The sequence below is a fragment of the Pelmatolapia mariae genome, linkage group LG6 (assembly GCF_036321145.2).
Source record: "Pelmatolapia mariae isolate MD_Pm_ZW linkage group LG6, Pm_UMD_F_2, whole genome shotgun sequence".
Taxonomy (NCBI): Eukaryota; Metazoa; Chordata; class Actinopteri; order Cichliformes; family Cichlidae; genus Pelmatolapia; species Pelmatolapia mariae.
In genome coordinates, this window is record NC_086232.1 from 35,916,529 (window position 1) to 35,928,846 (window position 12,318).

General features: G+C 39.0%; 1 protein-coding gene across 1 annotated transcript; it reads right to left on the minus strand.

Moving 5' to 3' along the window:
* Positions 1-202: 202 nt before the first annotated feature.
* LOC134629801 (inactive phospholipase D5-like) lies at positions 203-8,496 on the minus strand. Its single transcript, XM_063477316.1, has 10 exons — positions 8,311-8,496; positions 5,897-6,033; positions 5,398-5,581; positions 5,103-5,211; positions 4,473-4,600; positions 3,238-3,435; positions 2,428-2,579; positions 2,000-2,165; positions 1,783-1,873; positions 203-465 (listed from the first exon to the last, which is right to left on the minus strand). Exons 1-10 carry the CDS (start codon positions 8,341-8,343, stop codon positions 203-205), a joined length of 1,461 nt encoding a protein of 486 aa, XP_063333386.1. The 5' UTR covers positions 8,344-8,496.
* Between the last annotated feature and the right edge of the window lie 3,822 nt (positions 8,497-12,318).

The window sequence follows — 12,318 nt, forward strand, 5'->3', positions numbered from 1 at the left end:
TGCTTTTGGTATGCATGCAGTATTACATGCTTATATAACAGTCAACAATTAAACATATATTATTATAATGAGTCAAAGCAATACTTTGGCAAGTCATACAGTATAGAGTAGGTCTACATTCTTATTTGTGTACATATTTGTAAGCTCTAGCATATTTAGGCTTATGAGGCTTTAAGACATACTGGGAAAAGACATTTTGTGCTTATAAATATAAAGGGTAGTTCCATTCATTTTCCTCCTTAGTTTCCATATATTTTTTTCCCTGTTGCAAGTTTCTGTATTTTCCCTGCTGATCCTTGACTCCATGTTGGCTCTGAGCGTAGCGGGACCTCCAGTCCCTTTCAAAAGTAGCTTTGACATGTTCCAGGATTGTCACTCCCCTGTCTTCAGCACTGCCGTTCATTTTGACCACCAATCCAACTCCTGCATTAATAGCAAAATCACTGCCAACCCAGTCATGGTTCCCTGTGAGCGACAAAGACAACAATGTCAGATAGCATCTGTAAATGTTATTATTTAAAAAGAAATAGCTTTACATTACTGTATCTTGAATCTTGATACGTGCCTGCATATGTATGTACCACTTGGTGCTTGGGTGTCTTTGGATGAGTGAGTAAGAATCAAATATAGCAGTGCTAGTTTAGTTTAGCAGTCTTAGTTAAAAGACATGTCACCTGTTTCACAAAACATCCTCTCCTGAACTGTTTCTTGGAAAAGCACAGTAACTTTCTGGAATTTTCTGACAGTACTCTGTGATGATATGACTTCCCATAACCTGTACTGTAGCTGTAAGGATTGAACTAGCCATATGTAAGACTCTTTGTGGTTGTGACTTGTCCTTTGACTTAAAGTATTCATCTGAAACTCACACTCTTTTATTTTCTTCTCACCTTGCTCTTTGTCTTCTCTTGTCTATATGCTCATAAAGCAAACCAATACAACCATGTTTGAGCTATTGCTCAAGTTAAAATGTTCAAGTTTTATGCATTTTGCTTTGGTATTTGGTTCTGCAAGTTTATTTTAATAGTATGACTCACTAAACCCAGCTAATAAAAAGCCAATAAAAATCTGTACCTCAAAAAATTTATTTCCCACTGTTTTGTTTTATATTGAATAAGCAAATGCAATGCACAATGATCTTTTATTTCCCTTTGGACAGACAGGCTCGTTGTCCCATATCAGTTTTTGGATAAAGCTATGATGAACTAGAGTCCTCCTGGCCATAAGTAATAAAAACAAAAGGAGAGCAGTAACAACATTCTTATGTATCTCATAGCATTTTCTAGTTGCGCATCTGTTAAATGCCAACTCTAACTTAGTATGCTTGCTGACCTTCTTCATCCCTTCATGACCACAGTGTACCCATCTTTTAAAGCAGTTTCCAGCAGCACTCACCGTGTCACAAAGCTCAAATCTTCTTGAACATGACAATGAGTTCACTGTACTCAAATCTCCTTCACAGTCACTATTCTAAATAAAGTAGTGCACCTCTTGGGAAGTCGTGGAACGGGACATTCTTATAACGTGCTGCTTGATAAATCTACATCAACTGTTTGATGCTTTTATGTCATTATGGACAAAAACCTTTGGGAAATGTTAACATTAAGAATTAAGGTAGTTTTGAAGGCAAAAGGAGTCCACACCCATACTAGAGATGTGTACCTAATGAAGTGGCCAGTTAGTCTATGCATATTTTTGTTGTCAGTATAAAAAACTTTATATTAAGATACTTTGACACCTGTACCTCAGTAAAAAACCCAAAACACACATTATATTGCCTACCAATGTAGACTGCATTGTCGGTCACCATGTACTTGTTGTGGTTGAGCCCAAGCTGAATGTCATCGTTCTGCTCCTTGTGACTAAAAAACCTCTAGAAAAAACAACGATTTAACAAAAAGCATGTATAATATACAATAAAAACAAAGAAAATAAGTGGAGTATGAATTAAAACTTGTCCATGAGTAGTTAAAACTACAGGTGTAAGTGATTCGCTTACCACTTCCAGGGAACAATTGTAAAGCTGAACACAGAGTGACTTGAGGGAGGTCACAAAATTAAAGGTGAGTGGATGAGTTTTCTTCCAGAAGCTAATGAGCAGACGAACTTTGACCCCTCTTAATACCACAGCTTCTCTGATGACTTCATCAATAGACGACCAATACCTAAAAATCCAACTAGTGTTATTATTGTAGACAATGCTTTTGAGTCTAAAGATACTGAAGGACATAGAGTTCAAAAATTCCAAGTTGCTATATTCTGGGTATATTCTTTTTTTTTTTTGGGGGGGGGGGGGGGGGGGGGGGGGTAGTTTGTCATGAATTATGTCCTCTGATACAGACACACATGTACAGTATGAATGTAAAATGACCTCATAAATGTTCGTATAAAAAGGATTTAAATGTCAAAGCTTGCCCCGGCACACACCTTGTGACTGAGGTTCCTCTGAAACTCCTTTTTACCAGAGGGAGGTAGTCTGTCACTGATATGAAGATAAATGTCTTTGCACTCTGAATGACTTGGTAGATGGCATCTATGTCTCGGGTGCGATCTTTGGAGCAGAAGAGTTCAGGAGAGGTCTACAGAAAGGACAAGGCATGTTTGGTCCCCAAAATTATGTAAAAATCACAAAAATGAAACAACTGAGACACACGGTTAAAGTTTAGGATAACTTTCAAAAATGTGTGTGTTTCAATTCAACAAAGAATGCACAAACCACTAATAAAAATAGGTATATACATTTCAATGTAACATTTCTGCAGAGAAAAAGGAAAGAAAACAAGAAAGCACATTTCAACGACCATTTATCATTACTAGAATAAGTGGGGCAAAAGATCAAGGTTGCGTTGCCAACAGCCTTGACAGTATGGCTCCATTAGTTTCCTATAAGATGATAAATGTCTTAAATGTAACCGATAAATGTCTTGTCGCTTTGAGAGCAACAAGATTCATTACTCTCAAATTAGGCTAACGTAGTGAGATATTCAGACTCAAGTTGCTCCTTAGTGCGATATTAAGATTATTAATCACTTTCTGTTTATGTTTGTTATTAATATGTAATAAAACTCTTATAAAGACATTCACTGTAAGCCCAGAGGCAGGAAATTGGTGCCTCAAGAAGTACATGAAAAAAAAAAGACTGTTTTTGGTGCAGTTTTTTTTTTTTTTTTTGGCATTTTGTGTAGAATTGATTTATGTATGCACTAAGCCCTGTAACATAACAAAGCTGTTACTCACAGACACATAAGCGGTGGCGGGGGTAGAGTTAAGTTGTAGCTGCAGGGCATTGTTCTTTCCATAGAGAGCAGTTACTCTCTTTGACCAGATGGAGGGGATGTAGTCCCTTTCGTGGAGCTGCCAGTAAAATGAAAAGACTCGGTGGAGGTCCAGAGCCAGACAGCTGCAGTTATACACCACCACCCCCAGTTCTTTCCTCTGTGGTGTGTGAGAAAAAAGTAGGAAGAGGTGATGCAGCAGAAAAGTTAAAATATTGAGTGTGCTCTGCAGACGTTATAGAGGGTATAAAAGAAGTGAAAAAAGGGACTGAGTTCAGAGAGAGAATAGTAACGTTTCATGGATTGATGATCTTCTATTAATTTTCAGATTAAATAGGATAAGAATGAAGAGCGAAAGGTACTATTATAGAATATCACTAATTTAAAGGTATTTAGCCAAAAATAATATATGATAAAATGATGCTAAAAGAGGAAAAAGAGGAAAAGTCAAGACAACAACAAAGTCAATAAGCTGGATGTCATCATAGATATATAATCATTTCAAAGGAATCTGTCTAAAAGGGAATAAGCTGGATATTATTCCAGTCCTACCAAAGAATTGAAATAACTGGAGCACAAGCAGGCTAACACTGCAATCCACAGAGTTGCTAGTGTGGGTAAAAACAACAAAACGAAAGAAGAAGAGACAGATGTCCTAAATACATTCTTGTCTGCTCATTAAATGGATGGCAGAAAATTTCTTTTGTGTTTGGTGTTTCTGTTTTTTGTCTGTTTCTTTTTTAATGTGTGCCCCTGAAGGAGGAACATAGAGGTTTCAGTTTGTTACCACAGAGGGTCAATTTCAGGCATACTTGTCTGGCTTGCAGTGCTTACTACACACATCCAGTGTATGTGTGCTATTCCTTCATTCCTTCTTGCTCATTGTGACTTACACTCATACAGCAGTCCTACCTCCAACCAGTGCTGAAGCACCAAAAAGGGCCGGGCAATCACTTCAGGTTACAGTATGCTAATGCATTCAGGTTCCTGCTCTATTATGAATTACATACTAAATGAAAAGTGAAATGCTACTTTTCTTTCTGACCATCTCAGACAACAACATTAAATCATTCCTGATTTCTGTTGGGAGTGCTGGAGTACCTGCATAAAGAAGTATAAGAGGAAAGCGTGGCTAATTTACATAATGTGTTACTCTTTAAAAACCCCAGCAAACCAGATGTTGATGTGTGCTTTTACCTTGGAGAGTGACCTCCAGTCCATATCAGCGCTCCCAATGTAAATGTGCTTTCGATCCACTATCCAGAATGAGGAATGGAGTCCGCCTCTGGTAAAAACTGTCATGTTAACAAAATGAACCTCTGCATCTAATCCGTGTGAGGGATAAAAAGAGACAGAAAAGGGAGAAAATGAAAAGTTTAAGAGAAAAAGAAAGAGAAAATTGTGTAAATCTGACAGTTGGCCTTGTACTGTCTGACAAGAACAGGGGGCAACGCAGGCAGTCTGAAAGGCAGTCTTTGACAGGAAACCAGGCTGTACATTTTCATCCATTCAAGGTTTTTTGGCCTTGATTGTGAAGTCTGGCAGATGCATATGGTGTAGAGCTCCTGGGTGCTGCTGCATGCTGTAAATGCATCTGTTTTCCTTGAGGCAGGTCATTGATATTTCATGCCGTACCTACAGTGTGGTTCTGCTGTCCTAAAATGGGAGGCTTAAGAAACTCAACTAAACGTGTCCTGGAGGATGAGAACCTCGTTAATAAAACTCTATAGGGTTGTCGGATAAATTGTAAATATATATCTTCGTTGTTGTTTGCCACAGTGACACAACAAATTGCCTTTCTGAAATAAAAATGCCACATCCACTCACTGTGTGCTGCCAAGGCCTTCAGCTCAGTTGAGTTTGTCAGACTGCTGGCAATCTTCAGCTTAACCCCACGAGATTTTAGCCTGAGCAGTCTCTGGAACAAAAGCTGACCCTGAGGAAGAGAATGATGTTCTGTATTACTGTAGCGCAGCGTCTGACCAATGTTTCTGCATTTCTTTTAGAAGGGCAGCTCTTATTTCGTTGCAGGAATAACCTTATTATATTGCATTTGGTTTTACAGATCAAATGGGAAATGCAATTGGCTCATTGTTCATTGTTGGTTACCGTGACTTTGCACCTGTTTTGCAGGGCTTGGGATAGTCTCCTGGTCCCAGGGGTTTAAGTCCCAGGCAGATGACACCACTTCAACTGAGTGCTTCGCCTGGTCCAACAGTGTGTGAAAGCCAACAGAGACAGGAAGGTGGGGTCTACCATCCATGGAGAAAGAGAGGTCGTCTGGAATGTTCTCCACAAGTACAATGCTGAAAATAACAGATTCCTTCAGTGTCTGGAGCTTTAAAGAGGAACACCACCAACACAACAACCCAGCAGCTCAAAGCCTTTACACATAAATCCTTTTATGGCTCTAGATTTTAACAATAAAAGTGAGGTACAGATCCACATCAGAAATCTCTACCAGAATTAAATAATGAAATGATAATACGTAATTCTGAATTGGTAATGAATGAGTCCAGATTAAGACTATGTTGAGTTAGTAGAGACTGTTGCTGTGAATACACTGTGCTATACATGAATGAAACCTCTACAGTTTCCTTTAATCTTGTGAAATATCCTACTGGCAGTCTTTGCTGCAGTTTTCCTCGGTGATTCCATCTTCATCGTCCCCCCAAATGTCCACAGATGAGAAGATCAGTGCTACCAGAACAGCAAAGCAGCAAACAAGGGCAAAGATGGCAATGCACTTCTGCTGGGTCTGGAAGATACATTAGAAAGACACATGACACTAACAAATGTCAGACACAATGTTTTATTTCTGGAGGTTTTTTTGTGAACAATGCTGCAGTAACTTTTCTGCTTTTTTTTGTGTCCCTTTTGTGCACTGTGGGCACATTAACACTTGTGCAATGTGAATAATGACGATCAAAATAACAACTATGGCCTTTGTTTGACAGCAGAAACCTTGCTTTGATAACCAGTATACTGCAGATTTCAATGCTCTGGAGCAAAAAATCCCCCAGCTTCAACGATCGCACTTTATGCCACAGAGCCGGACAAGTGAAGTAGAACATTCTCCAGCTGACAGCAAATTGATGCACACTAAATCCAGTCTATAAGGTATATTGGAAAGTGCAAGTTTTTGCTTCTCGTCATGCCGACTGCTTTGTTGTCCATGCAATTCCCATCTGAAAAGGGGTTTTATGAGCTCTGTGTCAAGGTGGCAGCCAGCGTTACATTTATGTTTGGCAATATTGCAGGCAATATTTGTGCGCATGTATGTCTGTGCAGTATATGTCTGTAGGGTTTGTAATATAGGTAGAGTGACAGTCAGTATGTGGTCAGAGGTTGTGATGTTGGAGCCCTGATCCAGCCTGAGGAGTCTTGATTTTCACAGTTTTAAAAGTGCACTTAGGCGTTTCTGTTTTGCTTACGACTGCACATTTTCACCACCTCATTCTCTGCCCTGTTTGGCTTTGTCAGTTGGTGAGCTGTCAACATCTCATTACATATTCTCTTTTGTTGTGTTCTATCAGTCAAATGAATTGCATCCCACTGATTAGCTTGGCAGCATAAGCAGGGGTTTTTCCTTAAAAAGAAAATTTCCGTCTAAAAATTCTACAGCTTTTATTTAAAAAAAAAAAAAAAAAAAGCAATTTAGCATCAAAATATAGAAATATGAACAGCAGGAGGTTTGTGGACTCAAATATTGCCTCGGGCAGTGAGGCTGAAAGACAGGTGCTAGCTGGGTGCACCATACACTCTTCTGTTGGCCTCTGAGGCCACCGAGCTCTTCATTACATTTAGCAGAGTCAAGGACCATGCTTAACTTGTGCATGTGCACATGGCTGGGAGGAAATGAACAGAACTGACAGTGTGATAGGTCAGCCACTTACAAAAGGTACTGATGCAGTATGTCACTGTAAAAGGACAACAACACATTTAATATACAGGAAAAAATAGCCTAATATGGCAAGGAGTGAATAGATAGCTGTTCCAATAACTACTAAATAATTTGATCCATCCATTCGCTTCCATTTATCCTTTTTAGGGTCGCGGGTGGCGCTGGAGCCTATCCCAGCTGTCTTAGGGTGAGAGGCAGGGTACACCCTGGTCACCAGTCTTTCGCAGGGCTAACACATAGACACAGACAACCATTCGCGCTCACCTTCACTCCTGCATTCAGACCTATGAGCAATTTAGTGTTTCCATTTAACCTAACCCCACTAAGTGCATGTCTTAGGACTGCGGGAGGATGCCGGAGTACCCAGAAAGAACCCACGCCAACACGGGGAGAACATGCAAACTCCAAACAGAAAGACCCTGGCCTGATGGTGGAATTAAAATCAGGACTTTCTTGCTGTGAGGCAACAGTGCTAACCACCGTGCTGCCCTAAATAATTTGAATTATTGATAAAATAATTATTTGTCATGCAAATATTATGTGAGTGGTTACAACTTCTGAAAACTTCCAGTTTGGACACATTTGATTGGGTTCTGGGCAATTGTTTCTGTAATTTATTAAGTTATTTTCTTAACTTTTGTAATGTTTGCTACTGCATTTAAAACAATGTTTGTAATTAATAAACTTATCTTACATATTTGTTGAAAAAAAAAAGCAACATTTCCAGCTCTTAAATGATAATAGTCTCTTTTTCAAAATCATTTTACATCAGATGTTTTTTGGTAGCAACTGCAACTACTGTGCACCGAGCTATAAGGATGGGTGTGTTATTCGCCGTTTTGCATAATTTAAAGACTAATGGAGAGACTGATTTATATTTAAAAAATCTTGGATAGTTAAAAACACTTTGACGAAAACCTAAAGTTTTGATATACATACAAGCTTTTAGTTTTAATATGGTTTAAAAAGATAAGGAATTTAAGAATTCAGTTTATTCAATCAGGCAGTGAAACACTGGTGTACTGAAACCTAGAGAAAAAAGCCCAAGAAAAAACATGCATTGCAATCCACCTATGGCCAAAGGGAGACTAACATTGCCTATTAAATATAGAAAGAGCTGAAAAACATCACCTTTAATGGCTCCTGTGGGGTTGGTCCTGCCATGAGAGCAGCATTCCTTTAAACTACAAGGTGGGAAACAGGAGCTCAGTCACACATCTTTGCCTCTCTTTTCCACCCAGCCCTCAGCCTGTTCAAATCTAATGTCTTCACTCTTGGTCCTTGTCTTCATCCTGCAGATTCCTCAGTGTCCCGAAAGGTCTGTGTGTGTGGGCATCAGCTTCTGGTCTGTTATGTGTCCTGACATGGTTCTTCTAGCAGCTGATTGTGTGTGTGTGTGTGTGTACTTGTGTGTGAACTGTGTGTGCTGCTCACTGTCTGCCTTACAGTCGAAGCGGTGAGAGAGAAGATGAAAGACCAACCCCCTCTTGTTCAAAATGGCCAATAAAGAGCCGTAGCTTTGAGCTCCAGTACCCTCCTCCCCCTCCCTCACTTTCCCTCTTCTCTTCCTTTTCCAGCTGTATTTCCCTCCTTTATCTGCCAAGTGAATAAAACTCATCTGGCAGCAAGCAGTTGGTCTTTGCTTAGAAAGGAGCGATGCTGAAACATGCCATTAGTAAATGTGACAGCTGCAGCAAAACTCCCCAAAATATTTTGGACTCAGTAGATCGCACATGCCTGCTCACCATACTGTATGCAGGCGCACACACATGCGCGCGTGCACACCCACACTCAGCATTCACGGTTACACTCAGAAAATATTGAGGCATCTACAAAAGCCCTATAGCTCCCATTAATAATTGATATAAATGGAAGTTGGCATAATTATCTTCTTTAATTCCCACTTTGTTTAAATCACTGCAGTAGATTTGCTTTATTCCAGTGGAATGAACCATGTTTCAATTCTACTATAGCTTTAAGAGCTCCTCATATTATTGCACAGAAGGGTCTCAGTGGGAAAAAAAATGAAATATGTAAAATCCTTTTTCCTTCCTTTTTTTTTGCCCACAACTCTTTCCTCACAGATGAATATATGCTTAATGGCAGCAAAACAACATATGCTCCAAACTGCAGGTACGCTTCTGTTATGTTTATGAGACCTGTATATGAGGTCGAAAAATGATAAGAGGCATCTGTATGCACTACTGCTTTTAAGTAAACTTTAAAGAAATGTGTTGATATTTCTAATTTTAAGTTATACATACCAACAATTTCATCAGTAAAAAAATTGCTTTAAATTTCATATCTCCTTCATGATGAACTGTAGTAACTTTAGCGACTCCCTGAAATCTTATGCAGAGCCATCATCCGGTGCAATTTTCAATTTAAACATTGTTTAATTGATGAACAAATACCTGCAAAAATAAAACTCCCATCAGCCTAAGGTGTACCTCAGCTGTGCTAATCAGCAGATGCAGTTGTCTCACTCAGCATTTATATAGATGCATGTTAGTAACATTCTTGCCACAAAAGCATTAGCATTTAGCTATGCCACAGAGGGTGGAGGAGTCTTTGCCACATTCACTCTCTTAGGCAAAAACATGTATTTGCATGGGAGCAAATAAGAATGACTCTCAGAGACAGGTCAGTAAATTATGCTACTGATATAGTAAGATAGAACTGCTTGAAGTAACATTTATCAGCAGACTCTGTAGGCTACACACAGCAAAATATCGCAACAGTGGTAGCATTCCATAGCTTTGTGGACTTTATCACAAATTAACCCGTCAAACAAGCAATTTGTGCTGTAGAGTTTTGGAGTGACTCCTTTAATACAACTAATACTCATGAATACATTCTTCCTTCAAAGTTTCAAATACATTAATACACAAAATGTATGCAGAGTACAAAGTCTGAATTTTAACAAAAAAAAAGACATATCAAGACGAGATCTCGTAGTAGTGGAATAAAAACTTAACAGGGAAAACTGCTTTGCCTGTCCAGGACAGGTGCCCTCTGCATGTCAAACTGCATTTGTGTGTGTGTGTGAGAGAGAGAGAGTGAGAAAGAGAGAAAGGGATGGGTCAACAAAACTATTTGAGTCACTTCCCAGGAGAGGTGAATGTTCCTAAAGCTGCACACATGGGGTCACACAATCACACTTTCAAACTGAGACAGAAACAAAGTGACATGCTGAATTGGATTTTCAGTGTTCCCAACCATCACAAGCTCAGACGGAGTTATAAAGGGCAATTTATAGCTCGGCAACAAAGTGAGTGAGACTCTGGTCACTGGCGGTCATGACAGAAAACTGTTGACATAAACAATTTAGTAACTGCACAGTCATTTCACTGATAGACTTTTGAATAGTAAGGCATGAAATACCTACCAAGTGAGCAACAATGAGCAAATGATCCAAATATAAGGGTTAATAGCAGTAGAGGTATGTGTGAAAAATGATGATGGTGAAAGTATCTTGGGGTGTAAATATTTTAGCTAGCTTTATTGCTTCTGTTCTACAAAACAGGAACTGGATCCTGAATTTCTTCAAATTTTTTTGTCCTTTCTATATGTTAGAATTAAGATGCATTTAAGATGCATTTAAAGCACCTGCTTTTTAAACTCAATTTAAAATGCTTTATTACTTTTTAACAGGCCATCTGTACTGTCCTTTGAGGCTTACATTTATAATTACTCTATATGACATCTTGTCTCCTTTTACTAGCTCCACATTAATTAAGGTGACCTCCCCTCCCGTTAAAACACCCCCCCTGTGAATGCCTGTGAAGAACGCTTCTGTGTATAGGTGTTTCACCTTCACACCGAAAGCTCAATAGCAGGTTTTCCATGAGCGCACAGGACGTGACGTTTTCTAACATCATAGTCAGGGTGATGTGCTGAGTGAAAGCTGACTGGGCACAGCGCCACGGGAGACAGCTAGGCCACATGCCAAAGGGACTGTGGATGGGGTGCAGATAGGGATCCAGCAATGAAAAATGATCCTGTTAGGTTGTCTCACTCTATCAGTAATTGTCTGTCCCCAGCAGAGCACTGGGTTTATTAGTTCTCTTCAGCTAACAGGCCACATGGTTAAAAGACAGACAATCAGTTAATGTTTAACTTTTTTTTTCATGACCAAGAATTTGCTTGATACAAAATTATCAAGATCTCAAGGTAATGGTCAGCAGCAGTCATTCCAGAAAACTGTTTACAATTTACCAGTAATGGAGCTTTGTTTACTAATGTATTGAATATGTACCAGTCAGTTTCTTGGGAGTGCTGATTAATAATGGTGATGCTTCACATACTCTCTTTTGAAGAACTGCTTTCTGCAGGAGGCTTCAGAGGCCACAGCAAACTTTACACTTCGTCCCTTCCTGTCTCTCTGTACAGGACATTTTCTTATGTGCAGTAGAGTCCTCCAACACAAAGAACTAATTAATAGTCTCATATTTAAGAGCCACACAGTACTAACACATTAGTATGTGTAATTATGATGATTTAAAAACCTCTCCATACACACATTTTGGCTTCATTACTACAAGAATGAGAACAGGGTTAGCTAGTTTTTCTTGACAATTCTCTTAAATGTAACAACAATATCTCAGTGGGTATTTAAGTTACTGAAATGCGGATAAAGTGTATTTTTTATGCTATGATGGACAATTTGCAGCAATAGGAAAGGGAATGTAGAGAAAATGGCTTTATACCGTTCTGCTGCTTATAAACGGGAAAGAAGGTAAGTGTATCTCTTGGAAGGATTACAAAACACTCAGTAAATACATAGCTTCATCAATTCTGCTCAATATTTTAAGTATATTAACTGGCTTCCGAAGATCTAATTGACCTAATTGGATTTAAATCATGTCTGGAAAGATTAGATTCTGAGTTAAAATTCTGTGCAACAGAATTGTGCTGGGAGTAATGGTGCAAGGCTTTAAGATGAATTAGAAATATTAGACATTTTTCCCTTTTTGTGAAAAATGCTAACACATAAAATGGTCAGAGATACATATCAGATTGATATTTATCCAGCCACCAAGCTGGAGGTAGCATAGGTGAAGATGTTAAGATTTTCATAGGCAGTGACCAGGATGCACAGGTTTAGAAATTAAGTTAAGTGGTTTAGAGCTAAAGTTA

Coding starts and splice junctions, on each gene's coding strand:
- LOC134629801 (XM_063477316.1), bottom strand. CDS start 8,343: ATGGCAGGACCAACCCCACAGGAGCCATTAAAG. Junction 5,582..5,896: donor AACTGCAGCAAAGACTGCCA/GTAGGATATTTC, acceptor TGTTATTTTCAG/CATTGTACTTGTGGAGAACA. Junction 4,601..5,102: donor GAAGGCCTTGGCAGCACACA/GTGAGTGGATGT, acceptor CACACGGATTAG/ATGCAGAGGTTCATTTTGTT.